Source organism: Mus caroli, unplaced genomic scaffold, assembly GCF_978045245.1.
Source record: "Mus caroli unplaced genomic scaffold, Mus_caroli_1 scaffold_2, whole genome shotgun sequence".
Lineage (NCBI taxonomy): Eukaryota > Metazoa > Chordata > Mammalia > Rodentia > Muridae > Mus > Mus caroli.
Window position 1 is genome coordinate 172323713 of NW_028227257.1, and position 24083 is coordinate 172347795.

At 46.7% G+C, this 24083-nt stretch overlaps 1 protein-coding gene across 2 annotated transcripts; it reads left to right on the forward strand.

The window, feature by feature from the left end:
• The first annotated feature begins 972 nt into the window (after positions 1–972).
• Positions 973–21463, forward strand: Gata3 (GATA binding protein 3). Of its 2 annotated transcripts, none has more exons than XM_021154093.2 (6): positions 973–1150; positions 1562–2185; positions 4590–5126; positions 10606–10751; positions 16302–16427; positions 20659–21463. In XM_021154093.2, the coding sequence occupies exons 2-6, from the start codon at positions 1948–1950 to the stop codon at positions 20941–20943; spliced, it is 1332 nt and encodes a 443-aa protein (XP_021009752.1). In that variant the 5' UTR covers positions 973–1150; positions 1562–1947; the 3' UTR covers positions 20944–21463. The 2 variants fall into 2 exon arrangements, with proteins under 2 accessions (XP_021009752.1, XP_021009755.1); XM_021154096.3 differs by having other exon boundaries at positions 10609–10751.
• The last annotated feature ends 2620 nt before the right edge of the window (positions 21464–24083 follow it).

The following is a 24083-nucleotide window of genomic DNA, read 5'->3' on the forward strand; positions in this document are numbered from 1 at the left end:
TGTCCAGGGAAGTTGCGGCTGGGTCCACCCCGGAGGTCAGGGTTGGATATTATGGAGGGGACCGTTTTCCTCGGGTGAAAGCAGAGAAAAGCCCGAGCAAGGCGAAGAGAAAAGTTAGGCCATCCCAGCAAAGATCAAGTTAGTTGTACACGGTACTTCGGGGACCAGTGAGCCTAGGTCTCGCTAACCCAGCTTTCTATGCATCGCGTTGTCACTAAGGTCAAAAGCACACATTGATGATATCATTAGATCCGAAAAAGACAGCTGCAACAGCTGACGCTGTTCGTTCTGGAGAGGTTTGGGAAAGCAAGCGGAGACCATAACAATAACGCGGGCGTCCGAATCAAAGCCCAGGTCCTCTGCGCGATTCAGCAACCTCCCGGAAAGCTGGTTCGGAGGCAAATCTTCAGTTACTTCTCCATGAAACTTTTCTAATCTGTTTTACATGCACATAGCCCCTAAGCTGATATAAACTGAAAAATGTTCTGGCTTGAATCCTAATTTAAAAGTTTGCTCATTTTTTAAAAAGTATCGAAAAGTCTGCTTATGGAAATTAGCTTTATGAATGGGGCAGCCGGGTTTCACTCGTACGGAATAATCTACTGAGCCCGAATGAATCGGCTTTGCTACATTTAAAGGGCCAGAGAGCGAATTCCCTCCTGCCTGTCCCCTCTGCCCCAAGCCCGGGCGGGCCTCGCCCACCCTGCCCGCGGCCCCTCTGCCCTAGGCGGCCCTTGGCGGCGCCCCTTTCCGGTCAGTAGAGGGGCGGGAGGAGGGGCGGCGGTGTGCCGGGGTGGGTGGGGGGGATGGGATGGGGGTGGAGGTGAAGTCCTGGAGCGGGTTTGGGTTGCAGTTTCCTTGTGCTGAGGATCGTGTCCCCTCCTGCCAGCGCCAGGCTCCTCCCCCTCGGCGCGGATGACACTAGAACCTCCTTAAGTTGCGTCGCGCCACAGCTGTCTGCGAACACTGAGCTGCCTGGCGCCGTCTTGATAGTTTCAGAAAGAATGCATTCCCTGTAAAAAAAAAAAAATACTGAGAGAGGGAGAGGAGAAAGAGAGAGAGACTGAGAGAGCGAGACCTAGAGAGCTACGCAATCTGACCGGGCAGGTCACACGCCTCCTCCTCCTCCTCTACGCTCCTTGCTACTCAGGTTGGTATTGTGACTTGTGACTTTTTTTTTAAAGTTTGATATCACTCCCTCCTCTTGGAGGGACTGTTTGTGTGTGTGTGTTTGGGGGTTTGTTTGTTTTTTTGTAAACTAAAAGCTCAGCTTTCTCCTTTTGGAGGATTTGTAGTGGTTGGAAAGATCCTGGGGCCCGTGTCCTCCAGGGAGGACTTGTCCCCAAGTTTTAATTGCTTAGTCAGTCCTGGGCTCCTGCGAGCCTGGCTGTCGGAGGTGTGCTGCGGAGCTTGGCTTCTTTCCCTCCGGGTCTTCGCGTGCGTGTGCACGTCCCGGGTGAGTCGGCCCTGGGGGAAGCTTGCGGAGACCTAGTGCCCTCCAGAATTTCAGGTGTTAAAAGTACTTACACCTCATTCAAGTCTCTCTTTCTCTCCCTTGCAGGTGATCGGAAGAGCAACCGTCCCTGAGCGCCAAGGAATCAGTGTGCAGTGCGATCACACTCGGATTCCTCTCTCTCTCCTTTTTTTTTTTTTTGACCCCTTTATTCCTCCGTGTCTGATTTTTTTTTGGGGGGGTCGCCCTCATTCTTTCCTTTTTCTTCTTTCCCTTCCTTTCTTTTGCTAAACTATCCCGCAAAGATTTTTCTTTCCTCCCTAAACCCTCTTTTTTACTCACCTTTTCTATACCCTTAACTGCAAACAAACCATTAAACGACCCCTCTCCTGGGCCTCCGACGGCAGGAGTCCGCGGACCTCCCAGGCCGACAGCCCTCCCTCTACCCGCGAGGGTTCCGGGCCCGGCGAGAGGGCGCGAGCACAGCCGAGGACATGGAGGTGACTGCGGACCAGCCGCGCTGGGTGAGCCACCATCACCCCGCGGTCCTCAATGGTCAGCATCCAGACACGCACCACCCCGGCCTCGGCCATTCGTACATGGAAGCTCAGTATCCGCTGACGGAAGAGGTGGACGTACTTTTTAACATCGATGGTCAAGGCAACCACGTCCCGTCCTACTACGGAAACTCCGTCAGGGCTACGGTGCAGAGGTATCCTCCGACCCACCACGGTGAGTCCACCTTGGCGCTGGAACCTTTTGGACCCGCGCCTGTTTTCCTGGGTCCACGAGACCGCCAGAGACCCTGGCTGGGCAGAGCAAGCCAAAGCTCCTAAGTGTGTTACTAGTTCATTTAAAAAAAATATCGGGGGCCCGGAAATGGGTGAGGAAGCGGTGTCGCTCGTTGAGAGAGTTCTTCTTTTTTTTCTTTTTTCTTTTTTAAATAGAAGAGCGCACGTAGCAGGCACCTCTCTTTGCCGGTGTCCTTGGGGCCAGGCACACTCACCTGGCAAGCGCCAAAATGCAGTCCTGGTCCACACGAGGTTGTAGATTTTGCAGCCAGGGAGAAATCTCAAGCTCTGCCTGCAGGCGCCGAGCCTTTCAGGCCGGGCAGCAGTGCGGGCCAGGCCGGCCTGGAACTGGGCTCCCCCGAAGGACTTCCAGCTTCTAGTTATCCGGTGAAGGGGTGTTTCGCCAGAGCCTTGCGATTTGTTTCTCCATTTATATTTTCAGAAAAGGCCCAAATACGTGCATTTCTTTCTATTTTCTTTTGCTCCCCACCCTCAAAAGTTAGCGCATTTGAGTTTTAGGCGTTCTACCTACCGGTGGTGAGAGGAAGAGATTCTGGTGGTTGCCACGGTCCAGGGAGAGAAAGCCTTAAGCTGAAGAGAAGTCGGGTTTGCTTAGACTCCCGGCTACACAGAATTTTCCTAGGTCTTTGCTTTTAGCTTAATTACCAGCAATGCTGGCCAACTTTTCTCCTCCGGCCTACTGGAGTTTCTTCAGGCTCCTCAAAGATTTAGGCTACATCAAAGTTTCTTTTTAAGTAGGAGTGTTTCCAGTTGCCGCCTCCCCCTAACCATTCACCTTGAAAAATTTAGGGGAGTTCTGAGGTGTGTAAAGAAGAGAAAAAGAAAGAAACCAAACCTTGTGTGGTAGAGACAGGAGACTCTTAACACTCCCCAGATGTATGTTTATGCACTTAAACCAGCAAAAATACATTTTTTTTTTTTAAGGAAAGAAGGTGGGAGGTTTTTCTTAGCTAGCCGTAGCCGGGGGTCTGCTCAGGTCTCCCTTCTCAGAGTTAGCCTTGGCGCCTATGACATAGCCCCTCTGGCCAGCAGGCATCCTCTACCCTAGAGCCGCCAGGTTTCAAACAGACGTTTCTGCGGATGGGGCGCTCTTTGCTTGGGTTGTGTGCAGATTAGCAGTTAAGTGGAAATGAGGTAGATCAAACCTAATGTTATTTACTATACAACTTCCTGCATAAAAAAAAGAACCTTAACCCTTGGCGTTCAAGAGAATTCTCCATCTCTCTTGATCCCCCCCCCCCTTCCTCTCTCTTAAGATTTTAGTTTCAGTATTGTTCTTAATGGTTGACTAGAATGTCAAATGGTGAGGCGGATACTGGATTGAAAGATCAATAAGGGTGTAGATTTGCGCTCGGAGTTTAAAGGTTACCCTACCAGAGAGTATGGGGCTTGGACAACTCATGACCGCCTTAACATTGTGTATTTTAAGTGAAGGCTAAACACACTGTGTGTATGAGTCACCCTTCGTTTGAAATAAACACATAAACTGGAATTTTGTGTCTCAGGTGAAAATTCACAGAACGCCCCAGAGAACAGGAAAAGAAGCCTAGGACTTCTTTTCTTTTCCTATGAGTTGGATGGGTGAAGAAAGAGAAGGGGGTGGGGTGGGGAGGGAATCCCAGAATTTAGGTATGGTTACCTTCAAGGGTTTGGGCAATGAAAAAATTCCTTGCAAATTTCCATTTCAGACCTTCTGGAAGCAGCTTTGCCAATTCTAAGCAAGCATTAAAGTTTTCTGCCATTAACTCTCAAAAGCACCCTGCCTTCCCCTGCGTTAGGTGTTGGGAGCTGGGCCTCTCCCTAGGGTTGAGGAGTGGTGTGGTCCTGCTTCACCGTTCAGGCCCCATCATTCACCCTGACTCTCTTATCAGCCCGGTTGGGATTAAGTCTGCGGTGGGAGAATCAGGACCATTGAAAGAAACCAATAAATCAAGGCAGGTTCTAGAGAGAGGCCCCAGGGAATCTGGTTTAGACTGTTCGTTTGGAGAGGACAAATATGCCAAGGGATCTTTCTCCATGTCCTTGCGACTCTTCTGGAGTATTAGGACTGGGCCTTTCGTCTTAGAGTTGGTGAGTGTGGACAGGGCCTGCTTCTATCTTGAGGCATGTGGGCCTGGTACTCCCAGGACCACGGAGATTAGAGTATGTTTGAGCTCAATTGCGGTTGAACCTGGAGGTTTGGCTGACTGGGAGGTTGGAGGCGCCAGGGGAAAATCTTCAGGTGTGTCTCAGGGCAGCTCTCACTGCGGTATTCTTTTTTCTTTTTCTCCTCCTCATCTTCTCCCCCCCCCCACCCCCCACTCGCCCCGACGCCGCCGCCACAGGGAGCCAGGTATGCCGCCCGCCTCTGCTGCACGGATCTCTGCCCTGGCTGGATGGCGGCAAAGCCCTGAGCAGCCACCACACTGCCTCGCCCTGGAACCTCAGCCCCTTCTCCAAGACGTCCATCCACCACGGCTCTCCGGGGCCTCTGTCTGTTTATCCTCCGGCTTCATCCTCTTCTCTGGCGGCCGGCCACTCCAGTCCTCATCTCTTCACCTTCCCGCCCACCCCGCCGAAGGACGTCTCCCCAGACCCGTCGCTGTCCACCCCGGGATCCGCCGGGTCGGCCAGGCAAGATGAGAAAGAGTGCCTCAAGTATCAGGTGCAGCTGCCAGATAGCATGAAGCTGGAAACGTCTCACTCCCGAGGCAGCATGACCACCCTGGGAGGGGCCTCATCCTCAGCCCACCACCCCATTACCACCTATCCGCCCTATGTGCCCGAGTACAGCTCTGGACTCTTCCCACCCAGCAGCCTGCTGGGAGGATCCCCTACCGGGTTCGGATGTAAGTCGAGGCCCAAGGCACGATCCAGCACAGGTAAGCGCCACCTCTACCCCTGGGAATCTTTTGCTCCCTCCTATTTGCGCTATATCCAGGTCAGGGCAAAAAAGGGGGTTTTCTTTACTCCAAAATAAGGGTCTCTGTGAGGGCTCCAGGTATCGGTAGCCCACTTTCTTCCCTTCCCCTAGCTTGGGAAGAATTGGATGTGTCTTAATTCCTACTGACTTAGACAGCAGAGGGGAAGTGTGATCCAATTGTAACCCCCTGATCTATCTTCCCCATGCCAGTGAGCTGGGAAAGGAGAAAGGCTAACAAAAACAAATGGAAACCCTCTCCTTTTGCCTGCTGAAGGACTTCTGGATTCAACCACTACCCTTTAGTTTCCAAGACCAAATGGAAGGCCCCAGGAATAAATCTGTAGTGTTTAAAGCTAAAACGAAACCTCCTCCAACCTAAACAAACACAGGTCCTTCCTATGACCCCTTTGGCCTCTTTCAGGCGGACTGTCCCTCTTAGCTCCACTCACAGAGGGTCACTGGAGCTATAGCCAAGGACTGTCCTTTACAGAGACCTGTATAAATAAAGTGTGTGTCTGTGTCATTTGGGGAGGAGGCAGACACTTCGTAAAAGGAGCAGGCTTTGCATGGAAAAGGGACTCTTAGCTGAACGTCTGAGGGCAGGAGGTGGCTCTCTGGTGGGATACAGGGGCAGAGGAAGACAAGTGTCATATCTAGTTAGTTCCCTACAGTGTCTTTTGGAGCATTCAGGCCCAGTTTACAATGATCCCTGGGAGTTGATTGGAGGCCAGGTGAGATAGATAGAAAAGCTGATCCTGCAGGTGTGTGCCTCTGCTCTACCCTGCTCCTGCCCCTGCCCCTTCCCTTTGCCTCAAAAGCAATGAGAGTGTGTTTTCCAGCACACTGAGAGATTTAGTCTATGGAATAAGCCATTTCAGGGAAAGCATATACAGTCAGAATTTTTCTTTGCTTTAGAAATAAGACAGATTCATTCTCAATTTGTGGCTGCTGGAAACATTTCATTCAAATGAGATTCTGTATGTTTAGAAAAGATTTTGTGAAGATTGTTATAGCTCCTGAGGTGTGTTCATTTCAGATTGGGCCATATCAACTACACAGATTGTAATGGTTACATAAACAATCCATCGTCTATAAAGGGCTGGATGAGCAGTCATTAGGCTGTGCTTAGGTCTGGAAGACTTCAGAGGGTACTACAGGGCCAGTCAGCGAGCAGGAGAGCAGTTTCAGGATTTTCTTTTCTTTCTTTCTTCCTCCCTTTCTCTTTCTGTTTTTCTTCCTAGGGTGACATTCACTCTGACTGCCTGAGCAGGACTGTCTCTATTTAGTTGATATGTTTTAGCTAATCCAATTATTTTCAGACGGCTGCACGCGACAGTTGCATTGTTTATCCTGGGCCAGGAACTTTAATAGAGTCCGGATGCGGTTAGGCCGACAGAAAAACTCAGACCTGCATGTTCAGTACATGAAAGTAGGCAGGAGGGAGAAGGAGGTAGCCTCGTTGGTAGAGTCAAAAGGAGGGCTAGAGGAAGGAGAGCCGAGGGAGCAGCGTGGTCTGCTGAAGGTGCCTGGGCAAGAGCGTGGCTTGTGGGAAGTGAGGGCGGTGGACTAGAAACAGCCAAAGGGGACTGTTTGCCTCCTAACGTTCCGCTGGGGGGCTAACATCAAGGAACAGAAGCCTGTGTGTTTTGAAGTTGCAGTGGGGTTTAAAAACAAAGCAAAACAAAAATGCTCTATACTGGCTAGGTTCTGAGGTCTGGGAAGAGCCTGCTCTCTGAGGCTGAGAGGGGGAGGGGAACTCTGACTATCCAAAAGACTCTGCCGACCAGGCTTCTCTTCTGACTCCTTGGATCTCCACACTTTTTGCCCTTGGTTTGATCTGCTTCTCTCTCTCCTCTCTTTCTTTAAGCTTGTGACCAGGGATGGGGGTGGTGGTGAGGGGCAGAGACAGGTCAGTGCTGGGCCCTTTCTAAACCAGATCATAGGCATAAAGTTTGTTTATTATTTTGGTGAAGGAGGGAAATTATTGTAATTTGGTTTTCTAGTTCCTCCTTTTAAACTCCTTTCTCACAGTCATAAAAAACAAGAGTGGTGTGCCTGACCTGCAAAGGAGATGGGACTTTTGGAGTATAGAGAGAAGTTTCTAGAAGCCCTCCGGATGCAGAGAGTAGACTAGTCAGAATTGTTGTAGAGGGGATTCTCTTAGGTTTAGTGATCTTCCCCCCCCCCCCACCCGGCCCCCCCGCCCTTCCCTTCCTCCCTTCCCTTCTTCCTTCCCTCTCCCTCCTCACCTTGCATTCCCTCTCCCCCTCTTTCTTTTTCCTCTTTGCAGAAGCTTTTATTGGAGGAGACAGAAAAGGGGTGCCAGTCAGGATTGTCACTGTGCTTCGGAGAAAGCTGTGGTCAGGGCCTGCACTGCTCTCTTCACGACTTTGCTTTCGGTCTCATCTAGGTCCCGGATCTATCTTTGTGAATTAAAGGCAAAGCTGCTGTTTTGCTCCCTTCAACCCCTACCCCTGAAGGGCCATTTTTTTTTTCCCTCAGTTTCCCTGACCACTTTCTGGATGTGGGTTTCTCCTTCCACCCTCCTGAGAAAATATCTTACCCTCCTTCTCTTCCTACACAGACCAGTTTCAGGGTTTCGGTCAGAAGCCCAAGGGGCATTTGAAAATGGCTGTTGAATGTCAAAAGGCCTCACAGCTCTGTGGTTCTTGTCACCTAAGAGAGGTGTCTGCCTGGCAGCTCACAGCAGACCGGGGGAAAGGCAAGGGGAAGACAGAAAGCAGGAGAGTCGGGCCCTCCATTAGGAAAATTGGCTGTGTACTGAAGTCACAGTAGAGGCAAGGAGAAATGACAAGAGGAAAACACACGCAAGGCAACACAGTATGGAGTGAATCAAGACAGAAAATTGCTCCACTGTGCAGGGCTGTGCCTGAGAGCAACCGTTGTAGTTCTCTGCTTTCAAGAGCCCTCTGAAAAGGAAGCTGTCTTCCTCCCTCCTGCCTAACAGAGTAAAGGAAATCAGCTTGACCACAGGCTGGGAGATCCCCTCAGCAGGGTCAGGGTGCCTAGGTATCTATGCTGCTCAGGGCAGCAGCCTCCTGACTACCCTCCTACCGTGCCTGGTACAGGGAGTGAGCATGTACCCAGCAAGTTCAGTGTGCCTTTCTGCACGGTGCTTACACAGGAAAGGGAGCCGAAGTGGCCCCTGTGCAGACAGGATTAAAAAGCAGGCATTGGCTGGATCGTGGCCTATGCTGCTCTCTTCCAGCATGCTGGCTGTGGATGCAGTGGACATCTGAGAAGCCAGAGCCAAAAGGCCTCTTGGCCATGGCTCTACAGCTGGTGCTTCCTCACCCACCCATCCTCGGTCTCCCCACAGCCACTAGCCATGACCCATCAGAGTCTGATCCTACACAAAAGTTGTCTGAATAGGAAGGAGCCCAGAGCCTGTGAGGAGAGCTAGAAAGAGTTAGCCTAGTTCCTAGGGAAGTACCTCTGGCTGTCGTGTGATGTTTTACATCTAGTCCCAGAGGCTCCAGGATAACAAGAGAGAGTTCTCCCCAAGCTAAGGAACCTTTTTTGTAATCCGGATTGGGGGGAAAAAATTAAAAACTCTGCTTAAATCATTTTTGCAAAGGCATATTTACACATGGTCCCTGAGTAATGGGGATGGTAAAATGAGAATATTTTTCATGGTTTTCTGGCCACTTGGTAGAAAGGGTTGGACTTAAACTGTGGTGATAACTTCTTAGAATGGCCCTGGAGAAAGCGACGCGTATGAGTGTGAATGCCCCTTGCTCCTTTGCGTATGACCTGGGGCCTTTTTAAACGCATGAAGTCTTTTGCCTCCCAAGGTAGGTTTTGTTCCTTTTCTGGGAGGCCAAAATTCCCAATTGATCTTCTGGAGTTTCTTTCTTTACTTTGTTTGTCATTGATTAATCTCTCAAGACAAAGAGATCCCTTTAAGTGCAGGGCATCAAACCCAGTGCCTTGTACATTGTTAGACAAGTGTTCTACTATTGCATGCACACACACACACACACACACACACACACACACACACACATACACCATATATTTGAGGGGATATATATACATATATATTTTTTTCTACTTTTCCCTCTATCCTGAGTGTCTCCTCACCTCTGTGGTATACTGTGGTTGAGCTCCCTGCCCCTGTAGGGGATTACGGTCTCCACTCCCTCCTTGGCTTGAGGAACTAACCATTCTAGTGTCTCTCTCTCCATTCCCCAAAGTAAAAGAGATTCCTTCAGACAGAATCTTTCTCCCCTTCAGATGTTGGAAAGAAGTCTCTTTGGCCACTTTTCTTCCATGGATCCATTTCTACGGAGGAACTTTCTGGAGTGGGTCCCTGCCTAGCTTTGGCCCTGCTCCTGGGAGTGAACAAACCTGACTGGGCTGCTTTTCTGTTTGTTTATTTTTGGTTTTGGAAAAAGAGAAGCTGCAGCCGGAGTCTCAGTTACTGAGGGGACCAGCATCCCCCCACCTCCTTGACTAACTTACCTCGCCTCCTAATCTGTCTCTGACCTTCATTCTATCTGTTCTGCCCTCTTCTCTCCTTGCTTTTCCCCTCTTGCAGATCTCCTGCCTAAAGGCTGATCTGTGTTTTCTTCCATCAGTCGTTGGCTGGCCAGGCTGGGGCTAAAGAGTCGTACTTCAATTCCTCTAACAGCAGCTGCAAAGCTATGGGAGATGTTGGCAGTTTTTGAAGGGGAGACTGTGAGGATAGCAGATGAGTCGATCCTGCTATGTCTTAATTGATGACTTTGTAACTAGGGGCATTTATAGTTTTATTGGAAGTTAAAAAATGTGATGTTTTAGCTACTCAATCAGCCAAATGATCAATGTATACGTCCATCTATTATCTGCTTATCTCTCTAGCCATTGGTTAATCTTTCTTTTCTTCCCATCCTGATCTATGTTACCTAGTCCGTCTATATAGAAGGGCCCGGTGACGATCTGGATCACCGATCCTTGCTTCATTTACTTTGCCCTTGGAGGAAAATGAAAGAAGTCTTTGGCTTTGGCCACTGACTGATCTGTGCACAGCATGTTCTTAGGGAAATGTTTTAAGGTTGAGTCTCTCTCCTTCTTTCCCCACTTTCCCGGCTCTATCTTCCTCACCAAGTGGGACATGTCAAATTCACTCACCTGAGGTCTGTTTGTATCCGGGAAGAGCTAGTCAGGGCACTAAGGGCTGTAACTTTGGATCGTCGCAAGACTTTGGAAATGCTTTTGGTTTTATTTTCCCTTCTGATCTCAATGCATGTGGGGGGGGGGGGTTGTTTTTCTGTACCACCAAGTGCGTCTCAGGGATGGAATTCAGATGTTCAGGCTAGGGGGCAAGTACTAGGTTGCTGAGGGATCTCACAGACCCTCCCTCATCATTCTAAGTGTTACCTCCTTTTCATATGCTATCCCTTCCCTAAGTGACTTATCTGTGACCTTGTTTCCAGAAGGCAGGGAGTGTGTGAACTGCGGGGCAACCTCTACCCCACTGTGGCGGCGAGATGGTACCGGGCACTACCTTTGCAATGCCTGCGGACTCTACCATAAAATGAATGGGCAGAACCGGCCCCTTATCAAGCCCAAGCGAAGGCTGGTAAGTTCTTGGAAGGACTGAGCTCACATATCTGTTTTGCGTTTTCTGTTTTTGCGTCTCTGAGAAGGATGGCTTTCTGCAGGAAACTGGCCTGGTAGTTTTCTCTTCTATATTTTTCTTCCCTTCTTTTTTACTGTTTCTCCTCCACCTTTTATTTCTTTTATCTCTTTTCCTTTTATACCTTTTCATATTAAATTAAAAAAAAACTTTGTATTTTTATTTTTCATGGTTAAGTCACTTCTGAAATTTAAGGATACTAACTTACTGGTTATCACATCTGAAACATATAACCTGATAGAGTAGCTAAGCTTAGCAACATCAGAACCACTGTGCCAATAATTGCTGTGTCACAGAGGCCAGAGATTTAATGTGGAGAATGAAGTATCCCAGGAACCATTTAGAGCATTCTCTGGAAGTTGTAGAAGTCTCTGAGGAGGCCATTCCAGACCCAACGCTGTAGATGAACCTCTGATATCCATGCTTTAAGATTAATAGGACGTCATGTTGTGATAGTACACTCCTGTAATCCCAGAATTTAGGAGGTGGAACCACGAGATCAGGAGTTCAAGGACAGCCTCAGCCACATACTGAGTTTGTAGTTAGCGGGGGCCATGGGATTGATGGTAACTTAACTGAATTTTAGAATCAGTCTCTGGTATTTATCTGCTTCTTGGTCGACACTTTGAAAACTTGATGTGATTCCCGTCTTGACTTGTGATCTCATCACCACTCTCCATAGCGTGAGAGTTCCCTGCTCTGTTGATCATATTCCTTCTTTCCTGAGCTTTGTGATAAATTAGGTATCCTTGAGAGAGCCTCAACCCATTGAGCATTTAGAAAGGAATCAAACAGGAGGTGTTCAGTTATAAACTTGACTCTGGAACCTTGGGCCAGCTTGAATGGTGTGAGTGTACATACCTGGGACAATAAGAGTAATTAGCAGGGGGTGATCATGCACAGGCTAGATCAGAAAGCTCAACAGAGGAACACGCGAGTGGAGACTAAACATTTCCCCATACAGATTCTAAGGGAGAACAGTGGAGCAAACCCAAACAGATGAGACAGCTCCCTTCCTTAAAGCACTATTCACCTTCCCTGTTAGACAGCAGCACAATTTAACACCTTTCACATCCTCTTTAGAAAAAGGCAAACTTTCTAGGGGTGGAAGTGCCCACATGACTTTAACTTTTTTTTTTTTTTTTTTTTTTTTTTTGGCAATCTTAGATCTCTAGGCCTCATCCTATCTGATCTTTGCTCTTTTCTCCAACAGTCTCAACCCCCCTCCCCTTCTCATGCAGTTTAGTTTCTTTTTTTTTTTCTTTCCCCTTTCTTTTATGTGCAAAGCCAACTTCCTAGGAAAAAGCTGCCGGATATCTGAGTGCTACAGATAACTCATAAACAACAACTCAGCTCCCCCAACTTAAACACCAAGATGTTTAGACGGATCAGAGCAAGAGGCATAAAAAAAAGATGGCTGGAGGTGTTAGCTCTGAATGAGTGTGATCACACCGCAGAAGAATGCCGTGAATCACTCAGAGCCCGGCCTAACAAAAAAACCAAAAAAGAAATAAAACCAACAACAAAAAACCTCCTTTTTGAAATAAGTCATGGTATAATAGCAGTTTTTAATTTTTAAGTAAAGACCAAAAAAAAAAGGTCCGAGTTTTCTGAAGGAAAGCAGAGGATTTCTCTGTTTGTATGGAGAACACGGGGGAGATTTCTACTGCCAGTTTATATAGGTTTGCCTTTCCCCGCCTTTCATAGGAAGTCTGTGGAACTCTGGAGTAATGATTGCCTTGAATTCTAGAGCTCACAGGCTGTCACAGGTTAAGCTGTCTATCTTCATGGTGTCCCCTGGTTGCGGGAGGTATTGGTATTTTCAGTCCCATTACAATTTATATGCTACACAGAGACACAGAGACTTTTTTCCGTCTCTTTAACGTTGGTTTGTGCTGCATGCTGTGGTGTGTGTGTGTGTGTGTGTGTGTGTGTGTGTGTGTGTGTGAGAGAGAGAGAGAGAGAGAGAGAGAGAGGATCACTTGTCAGTGTTCTCCTACCCTGTGAGTTCTGTGGATAGAACTTAGAGCATCAGGCTTGCCCACAAGCACCCTTGTGCTCTGAGCTGTCACACCAGCCTTCCCTGACCCTCACTGACTGTCCCCCCACCCCCCCACCCCCATTAGATGCCCTCTACTTCCAAACCTGTTGAACCTTTTGTTTTTGTTTTTGTTTTTGTTTTTGTTTTTCTTTCCTTTTCCTACCTTCGTGCTGGGGCATAGTAGCCTAGGCTCCTGCATGTTAAGGACACTGGAGCCAGCCACACTGTCTGCTTTCTTACAGTCCTGTCCCTTCACTTTGGCTCTGTCTTTCTAGCTTGCTAATTTTGTCTTACGCATTTGCAGACCCCACTGATGACGACTCAGCCCATAATGTAGCTAGCTTCTTCATGGGATACAGATCTGACACTGGCTTGGAAGATGAGCACTGACGGCCAGATCTACAGTGCCCCCCCCCTCCCCGAATAGTATTCCAGAATTTCCTTATGTTTTACAACTAGAAAGGGTTGAGTGACTTGCCTAATTTAAGGACTTCCTGATGCCTCTGCCCCCGAGTCCAGCAGTGTGGCTCTGTGCAGTTCTGTCAGTTTGCCTAAACTCTGTCTTACCAGAGGTGTATCTGGCACACTCGTGTACTTAGGCTATTTACCATACACTGTGAAGGAGTATTTATGCATATACTGAGTTCTTTCTTTAGAGAACTCATTGTATTAGTTGTCATTATTTATTTACCTTATATATTCAAAATGATTGAGTTGGGAAAGCTGGTTGCCTGATTGGACACTCTTGGGCTTTATCTGAATATTTCTTCTGAAATGCCGCTGGAAGGTGATAATAATCGCATGTAACATAATTGTCACAAATGATTAGGCGTTGGTTTTCAGTAGGACTTTCTTCCAGAGAGCACAAGAGGGAAATGGTTATTTAAGTATTAAATGATCACATTTCACAAAGGCAGGTGGCCAAAGGCACCAGAATCAACATCAACGCTCTCGGGTCTGAGTGGCTGATTTTCAAAATGGGCAGCACCTTTCCACAATGAGAAAGAAGGGCTGTTTCTAATTTCACCTCCCTAGAATCCCAAAAAGAATTACTGGGGGGAACATGTCTGAGTTTGGTTATTTAAAGCCCACAGGACATTGGTTGGAGGATAATGTAGAGGTTTGAAAGGAAGGGAAAATGTCAGCTGAATTTAAAATCGCCACTCGGTTTCCAAACATGTTTCCTGCGGCTTTGTGCCTGATACAGTATTGATAGAGATAAGGCAAGGGCAATGGAGTGCTTAGTTTCATGTTCTTAAAAATCGTACCAGAACCGATTTTTCTTCCTTCTTCCTTCTTTTCTTCCATTTCCTCCCCTCTTCTTCCTTCCTTTCTTCCTTCCTTCCTTCCTTCCTTCCTTCCTTCCTTCCTTCCTTCCTTCCTTTCTTCCTTCCTTCCTTTCTTCCTTCTTTTCTCTACTTTATCTGTCTTTCTGTTTTGAGGGGCTGGGATAAAACCCAGGCCTTTTCTATTGTTAAGTAGCCCTTGCACCGAGCTGACTCTCCAGTTTCCAGAACTTTCTAAATGCAACCGAATGCTTTGTCTTCTGTTCTTTTCTTTACTATTAATTTCTAGCTTAGTATCCAGACTCATTTTTGAGTTAACATTTTCTTTTCAGGGTGAAAAAGAGGGGAGTATGTTAGAGGCGACAGCTCCATTTTCTTTTAATTTTGTGTGTCTGCGTGCATGTGGGATTGTACAGAAAGGACGTACACTTGTGTGCGTATGCACATGTTCGCTGTTGTAAAAAAAGGACAAGTTGTATAACTCAGTTCTTTCCTTCCACCGCTCAGGTTTGGGGATCTAATTCAGGTTGTCAGCCTCTGTTATGAGTGCCTTTAACTGTGAGCCATTTTAATAGTTCACCGTTCCATTTTCTTTCAATAATTCTGTTTAATTTTTCATTAAGAAAAAGTGTGTCAAAAAGTTGGCTGATAAATTCACATGCACGAAAAGTAAAAGAAATCTCTCCCTGTTCTTGTATTTTGTTTTGTTTTGTTTTTTAAAGCAGAGATAAGTAAGAACATTTTAACTTACTTTTTGAGACAGGATCTTTCTTTATAGCCCACACTGGCCTTAAACTTCCTGTATAGCCCAGGCTGGCCTCACACTGGTTACAATCTTGCTTCAGCCTTTCAAGTTTTCAAGTGCAGGAATAACAGGTGTGAGTGAGCCCCCAAGTCTACAAAACCAAGGCATTAAAATTCAATATGTGGCTGATATGTGGCTTGTGGCTGCTTTCCACCTCCCTGGAGAACAACACATAGGAAATGCTTAACTTCACCGAGGTGGTGAGCTGGGTGGGAAGGTGAAGGTCGGGATTTCTACTAAATCATCAGTCTCGCTTCGTTTCATTTGCTTTTGGATTGTCTCATTACCTGATGGCTACCTACCTAAAGATATCAAGGGCGGCAGTCCTGGGAGTGGCAAGTCTGAAACTGTCAGCTGTGTGAGATGGCTACAGGGTGATCGAGCGGGGGCTTGTTGACTCAGAATGCCCTGCTCCAAAATCATGGCATCCTGAGTGTATCACACACACACACACACACACACACACACACACACGCTTTTACACACACATGAGCATGTGTGCACACACATACACACTCACTTCTGAAAGCGTAAATTTACTCTGATGTAGAACTCCACTCTTCAGAATTAAGTTTTTTTTGTGTGTGTGTGTGAGATGCAGTTTCTAAAATATCTGCATTTATATGTATAGCTGTATAAATCATTATTTTCGTTTAGCATGCACAGCATTGGGTTTCTTTAGGCTCTCTTCGTACATTTTATTGGCATAGCTTATTTTCACTTGCTCTCCTCTCCCACCATGTCCTCAGCTAGCCGTAATCTTCCTGCCTCAGCCTCAGAGTGCTGGCACCACTATACCCTACTAATTTAGCACTTTTTGCTTGGGGGGAGGGGTCTATCTAGAAAGTGGTTTCTTAGCTCAGCCCTCCTTCCTTTTCTTTGCTCTTACTGTCCCCTGTCAGCCAGTAGCTGAGGTAGAAATCAATGTTTTTGATTGTCTTTCTTGAAAAAGAATTCACGTGGGCTCAGGGATGACTAAGAGCTTGGTACCCAAATTAGCCTGGCTAATTGGAAATTGTCACTCTAAAAGATGGACTGGGGATGGCAGGAGCTGGTAGTGTTCCCAGGGAGGTGGCACTGGGCTCTGCTTCTCCTCCAGCTCTTCACTGGAAGAAAGAAAGTTCGGTATTTGCCTGTTGAGGCCCAAAAAAGTCCAAGACTCTAGATTGGCTACATCTTTCTTCCAAAGGATGATGTGGGACCTTGATGACTTTCATGTGGCCCACTTGCTGGTTTTGATTTCAATGTCTTTTTTTTTTTTTTTTCAATGTCTTTGGAAGACTTCAAGCCAGTCTTCATAGCTCTGTCAACGTATTTACTGTGTGTTCCAATTTTATCTTCTCCTCTCTTCCCATCCCCAGTCGGCAGCAAGGAGAGCAGGGACATCCTGTGCAAACTGTCAGACCACCACCACCACCCTCTGGAGGAGGAACGCTAATGGGGACCCGGTCTGCAATGCCTGTGGGCTGTACTACAAGCTTCATAATGTAAGCGGGACTGGAACCAGCCGGGATGGGGGTGGGGAGCCATCCTGACCATGACCTTGAAACTTCACCAGCATCCAGATTTCTGATGGGTTTCAGCCACCTTCCTTGGAGCTAAACAATTTGTTCAGATAAATAATGCAGTAGGCTTGAGTTTATTATATGTATTTCTTGGTTTTCTGAGATACATGTTTTCTATAGCCCAGGCCAGCTTTGAATGCTACGTGTAGAGAAAGCTGTCCTTGAACTGCTTCTGGTCCTCCTGTTGCAGCTTCCACAGTGACAGGATTACAGATGAGTGTCACTGCATGTGACCAGACATAGTTTTGAAAACATCTTTGCTGAGATGGGAGGGGTTAGAGACAGAGAGGGAACCCAGGTTTGGCAGCACATTCATAATCCGGACACTTAGAAGACCGAGACAGGAGGACCACCATGAATTGGAGGCCAATATGGCCTACATAGCTAGTACCGGGCCAACCAAGGCTACATTAGCGAGATTTTGCCTCAAAAACAACACCACAGATGAAGAATACGCCGCACTCCCCATGTGGTGTGTGTTTTATGTGAGGTTAATGCCTGGTAAACATCACAGACCTGTGTAAGCTTTAAGGGGGAAAATCTTGGCAAACAGGAAAATGCTCAGCGCTGAAGCGAGGCCAGGTGGTTTAATTCCAGGGCTGGGGAGACAGTGGGGGCGATTGCTGCGAGTTCCAGGCCAGCCTGACCTACACAGTGAATTGTCAGACAGCCAGTTCAACATAAAGAGGCCCTATGTCAAAAAACAAAATAAGAAATCATAGTTCTGTTTTGATGTTCCCTCTCCTGAGGTGGGGTTGGGGGTGAAGGAGCTCACCTCCCTTCCAGGACGAAGGGAAAAAGAGAAATAAGTATAAATCTGTGCTTCTGGCATCCATTTCTGAGCCAAATGGGACAGATAGATTTGGTTACTGCCGGGGACACCAGGCCTTGGCTGTCCCTGTGCTGTGAACTCTAAATGGCCCCCTGCGTGACAAACATGAACTGAAGTTTCATTAAATATCTCTGTCCCAACCAGGTTTTCACTTGTAAATGACTGGGGGGAGAATTAAGGTTGGAATGCTAGGGAAAAGAAATGGTTACTTCTGCCTTCTAGACCCCATTAGCATAAGGTAACTGCCAGCCACTAGAGTCTACCACCCCTGGTTTGTTTGTTTGTTTTTTTCCTGAGACAGTTTCTTATTGTCCAGGCTGGCCTTGAACTTGTAATGTTGCAGAAGACAACCTCAAATGTATAGTTATTCCTAAGCCAAAAAAAAAAAAAAAAAAAAAAAGTTACAACTCTCTTGTTCCTCAGCTTTACCCGATTCTTCTGAAGTTTTTTGCCTTTGGCAGAATCTGGGAGGAATGAGGAAGTAGCAGAAATTTTTGCTTGTGGCTATTCTCGAAGTAACTCACTTTACCCAGGAATACCTGGGAAATGAAGAGGAAGCCAAGCCCCCACCCCCTCTCTGGGATAAAGTTTCTGAGATTCCTTTGGAGTCTGAACTCACATCTCTTGACATGGTCCACCTCAGTATTAACCAGAACGAAGAAACCCTGGCCTCCTAAGGGGGATCTGCTGTTCTTCCCCGATTCCTGAGGCCATGGTACACATGGGATTAGCAGCAGTTAAACCAAATCTTGCTTTCAAATACAAGGCAGAAGAGTTAGAAAGGTTTGAGGTTGCAATCTGGTGGGAATGGAATATTAGCGTTTAGTAGCCTCTCCACGCATCACCATAGCCTGTGTGGGCATTTTCTGAGCTACAACTTGCAGCTCTCTAAGAGTGTCCATGATACTTGATGATGTGGGAGCCTCAGCAAGCCCACAGTGTAGACCGCGCAAAGTCTATTTCAGCTGTCCTAGCAGGGTGTCCATAACTACTTGGTAAAGCAATCTGACCACACAGTGCCACAAGATCTCCATGAACTGCCGCGCGCGCGCGCATGTGTGTGTGTGTGTGTGTGTGTGTGTGTGTGTGTGTGTTTCTGTACCACCTCCACGGAGCCATAGAATTCTAGGAAAGTAGCTACCTGTACTGCTTTGAGTAGTGGTGGTGAGCTACGCTGAAGCTGTTTGGAGTCATGCTCGCTTGCTCTCAACCTAGTGACTTTTTCTCTATTGCACATTCCTATTCCTTCCTGGACCCAGGGGTTGCCTAATGTGAGGGAGTGAATTTTCTCTTTCTCATCAATTTTTACTCCTCCTCCTCCTCCTCCTTCTGCCTTTTGGTTTAGCACAGATTCGCCAAGAGAGGCAGCTCTGGTGTATTTAACACTGAGATAATAATGTAAGGCCATTTTCTTGGCGTGTGACGTCCTCTGCCCATGCTGTGTCTGCACACGTATGCCATGGGCTCCTCTCCTCTTATGTAGGTGCTTAGCTGATTACCTATCTCTGCATCAGTGTATCTAGGTGTGTTGTGACTAGCTAGCTATCTGTGGCCGTGTAGCTATTGGTGTAACTAGATATTATATGGAGATATCTGGCTGTGTACATCTAGTGATCGCTGTACACAGTGGTGTATCTAGACATTATCTAGGGAAGGTCTGGTGTGGGGTGGATACCTGTCATCTCTGTGGGCGGTGGCTTTATCTTCCTGACAACCTGGAGAAAGAGCCCTGAGACATTTTTCTGGCACTGACTTTGGCTCTTTGGCTTCTCCTCACCCAGTCTTCCTGTCACAGGGACAAATAAGGTCTGAGGCTCCTGTGTAGAGCCTTCTTTGGTGACCTCTGCCTGCACTAGGAAGTCATGTGCTTAATAAACCTAGAAACGTGGTCTTTCTTGGCTATTTTGGATCTTTTCTTCTGTGAATTCTGGATACTGGGGCTGTTTACCCTTAAAATGGTAGGCAGAACTGCCTGCCTCCCATCAAGATTCTTAGCTGCATCCCTGGAAACACAGCCAGAAATGAAGTTGATTCTTTGAGTCAGATGTATGCTGGTGACATTCACTTACTTGGCTCTTCATGAAGAGAGGCCTCTATTGGTTTGATAAAGTTCTATACTTGATGATGGATCCCATAGGAACCAAAAGGATGTTAAGCTATCAAAGCCTAGAGCGCTCTCTCTCTCTCTCCCCCCGTCTTTCTTCTCTCTCTCTTTCTTCTCTTTCTTTCTCTCTCTTTCTCTTTCCTCTCTCTTTCTCTCTCCCCCATCTTTCTTCTCTCTCTTTCCTCTCTCTCTCTCTCTCCCCTACCCCTCTCTTTCAGTGAGAGTCTTGCTAGTAGCCCATGCTAGCCCAGACCTCCTAATCTTCCTGTCTCTGCACTCTAAGTATATGCCAGCATGTCCTACAAATCTCTAGAACAGGGTTTTGCATCTTTGCCTGATGCAGTCATTTTTTTTTTTCCTTGTGACCGTGAGTGTCCTTACAAGCCATTGAAGGACTTTGGGTCCCGTTGGCTGTTGTTAAATCCTTGTTGATTGGATGGCTTTAGTTGCTTGTGCAGAAGGAAGCGGAAAGCAACAGCTTTGGAGCACTGCAGCTGTGTTGAGTGATGTGGGCACAGGGTTATCCTTTGGAAGAGCACACTGCTTTAGCACAGGCTCCGGGGCTGGGGATGTCACTCCCTGCCTTCCACCCCTAGAACCCTATTCCCTCCAAAAATCTCAGAACACACACATTTCCAGGGGAAGTTTCCAGAACTTCACCCTGTGAAAAGGCCAGGCAGAAGAGTGACAGCCAGACCTTGCAGAAAGGCATAGAGACCTAGTTTTCCAGAAAGGTAGATTTCAACCCAGAAGGCTTCACTCTATCTGGCCCTGTGTGGCAAGCCCCAGAGAAGACTCATCATATATGTAAACAAAATGGTGTCTGGCGACCCCGATTCCCCATCCTCTCATGAAATATCTTAGGGAAATCTTAAGGAAGTAACACAGGTTAAGGAAGTAACACAGGTTTTTGTATTTTAGTCGTCAGATATATACTCAATACTAGGTGGGCCCCGAACTTCCCCTGTTGATGAGTTTAGCTGAATTGTGCTCGGGGCCTGTGGGCTTTGAAAGCAATGGCAGCTGAATCAGAAGCCCTGTGTTCCAAGACCTGCAGTACCTGGGTCTCTGGAAAGAAGGAAGGAGTAGGTAGGAAGAAGAGGCAATCAACACAGAAACGCATCCCTGGCCTGGGGCCTGTGCTACTATGCAAAAGCGTTTATCATTTCAAAGGCAGCAAAAAAGTAAAAAAAAAAAAAAAATTGATCTTTGTTTAGATTAACAGACCCCTGACTATGAAGAAGGAAGGCATCCAGACCCGAAACCGGAAGATGTCTAGCAAGTCGAAAAAGTGCAAAAAGGTGCATGACGCGCTGGAGGACTTCCCCAAGAGCAGCTCCTTCAACCCGGCCGCTCTCTCCCGACACATGTCATCCTTGAGCCACATCTCTCCCTTCAGCCACTCCAGCCACATGCTGACCACACCGACGCCCATGCATCCGCCCTCCGGCCTCTCCTTCGGACCTCACCACCCTTCCAGCATGGTCACCGCCATGGGTTAGAGAGGCAGAGCCCTGCTCCACATGCGTGAGGAGTCTCCAAGTGCGCGAAGAGTTCCTCCGACCCCTTCTACTTGCGTTTTCGCAGGAGCAGTATCATGAAGCCCGAAAGCGACAGATCTGTGTTTTTGAAGGCAGAAAGCAAAATGTTTGCTTCTTTTTTCAAAGGAGCTCGAGGTGGTGTCTGCGTTCCAACCACTGAATCCGGATCCCATTTGTGAATAAGCCATTCAGACTCATATTCCCTATTTAACAGGGTCTCTAGTGCTGTGAAAAAAATATTGCTGAACATTGCATATAACTTATATTGTAAGAAATACTGTACATTTGAGGAAGACTTTATTGTACCTGGATAGCTGTAAGAAAGGCATGAAGGACGCCAAGAGTTTTAAGGAATATAGGGGGATTAAAGTATGGAGATACAGAAGAAACTACTAAGAATGATGTCCAAATGGGCACGCTGTCAGTTTTGTTTCCCTTTCAGTTGTTTGATGCATTTAAAAAAAAGAAAGAAAGAAAGAAAAAGAAAAAAAAAAAGGGGCGGGGGGGGGGAGAAAAAATAAATTAAAAAAAAAAAAAGAAAAGAAAGAAAAATCTAAGAAAAAAAAAAAAGGTTGTAGGCAAATCATTTGTTCCAGGCTGTGAGCCTGTGCAAAAGAGATTTCAGATCTGGGCAATGGGTGTGTGATCTCACCCACGGAAGATCTGAGAATGTCATGGCTAGGCCTACATGCTCTGTGAATCAGTCCCTGTAATTGTTGTTTGTATGTATAATTCAGAAGCACCAAAATAAGAAAAGATGTAGATTTATTTCATCATATTATACAGACTGAATTGTTGTATAAATTTATTTACTGCTAGTGTTAGGAACTGCTTTTTTTTTTTTTTTTGGTTTTAATGTTTTTTTTTTTTTTCTTCTCTCTGGATTTTTGGTTGAATAAACTAGATTGCTTTCAGTTGACTTAAGGTGGATGTACTCTGGAGGGTTTATTTTTCCTTTTATTATTATTTTTGATGGTATTTATTAAATAGCTTCTATGGGCCCGGCGGTACCTGTCTTTTTCGTCACTTTTCTTGCAGCCTAAACTATGAAGGTAGCAGCGTACCAGCTACCAACGTGCATGTCAGCGACCCGGCCACTCACAGGCCTGGTCCTGAGAGCCACCTGGCTGACTGTTAGCCCCTGTGTGTTCTGTATTAGTGATCACTGCCTTTAAACAGTCTGTTGGAATAATACTATAAAAATAATAATAAAGTTAAAATATTTTAAAACAACAAAGTAACATTGTATCACCGTGACGGCCAAGCTCTTACAGAAATTGGCAGCAGCAGCTCATTTCAGGGTTGTTTTCTTTTCAAGCATCCCAAAGCAAATATGGTAGTTATTCACCAGGAGATCATGTGAACCCAGCAGGCGAGACTCATCCCTTGAATGAGAGAATAGTGAGTCCTACTGTCTTATAGAGAAATCTATCCCTGGGCAGGCACAGCTTCTGGGTCCTCCAGTGAGATGCTGAGATGCCTGCTGTTCTTGGGTATCTCCTAAGACAATCTTAAAGGGAGAGTGCAGAGGTGGCTCCCAGCACTTGGGAGGCAGAGGCAGGCGGGTTTCTGAGTTCGAGGCCAGCCTGGTCTACAGAGTGAGTTCCAGGACAGCCAGGGCTACACAGAGAAACCCAGTCTCGAACCAAACAAACAAAACAAAAACAAACAAACAAAGAGTGGCAAACTCCTCAGCTGAGATTTCCAGGTCTAACTATAGTCGGAGGGTGGATTCCTCTTTGATACAGCAAGCCAGCCAGGTGCTTCTCAGTTCATTCCCATCTTGCTTTGCTACTTACTTTGCTACATGCAATGGAGGGGTGACCTGGGATGTCTGCAAGACACAAAGTTACCCTTTTGAAACCTGCTGTATATTCATTCCCTTTGTCCTCTGAGAGAATGTGTGACTCTGGCACACACTTATGAATCTGTTACCTGCCTCTGCTTTCTTAGTTTAAGTCCAAAGCTGAATGTTGAAATAAAAAGAGTAAGAGAAGGGACACACAGTGGAGAGCTTGCCGGCTCCTGAACAATGACCAACAGTCCGGATACTGTCCTCTAACAGTATCCAGGAAGCAGGGTCCTAGAAAGCACCTAGGAAAGAGGGTCATTTTGAACCTGGGGGATTTTACCATCAGTTTGGTTCCACCTCTCAGGAGTTCCTGCTTCTGTTCCTAAGACCATTTGTGTTAATGCCCTTTCACCTTAAGAACAAGGAATTCAAATTCTTGACATTCCTGGAGTGAGAAGGGGTTGAGTGGGGTGGGGGGGATAGGAAACAAAAGTCTTAAGGCTAGTGAGCCTGGGCTTTGCTTTGTTTTAGGTAAAGTTGCCACTGCACGGGTTCTTTGTCATTTCACCATGGCATACTTCAATTTAATTTTCAAAGCAGTTTCTAGAAGACGATGCAAAAGCTTTGTAAAAATATCTATAGAAGGAGAGGACTGTGGTTCAAGGTTCCTTCATAATGTGGCTCTGGTAGGTTTTGTTTTTTGGCTCTTTTGATGAAGAAGAAGAAGAAGAAGAAGAAGAAGAAGAAGAAGAAGAAGAAGAAGAAGAAGAAGAAGAAGAAGAAGAAGATGAAGAAGAAGAGAACACAGGAGAGCAACAATGTTGGTAAAGGTTTTAATCTGGAAAAACAGGACAAGAACTGAGACACTGCTGAAGTGCTTTTGAGTAAACTGTATCCTTGGCCAGTTTTCAATCTGTTTGATCTCATTTTTCAAAACTGTGTCAGCTTAGCCACAGAGGAATATTTGAGATATAATATGGAGCTTGCAAGAAGGGGAGAAGAGACAATGCTTTGGCTGATGTGTATTTTATAATGGGGTCTCACACTGTAGATTGGGTGGGCCTGGTACTCACTGTGGAGTCTAGGCTGGTCTCAAACTCTTGGCAATCCTCCTGACTCAGCTTCCCTGGTGCTCAAGTGACAGGCAGGAGCCAACACACCTGACTTGGATTAGTTCTTTAAAACATTTCAAAGGCTACGTCCTAGGAAAAAAATCCAGCTCTGCTGTTTTGGAATCTCACGGAGTGAATATCACTGGACGTAAGCACTTTTTAAGATGGTTGTGCTGGCTCATGCCTCTGTTCCCAGC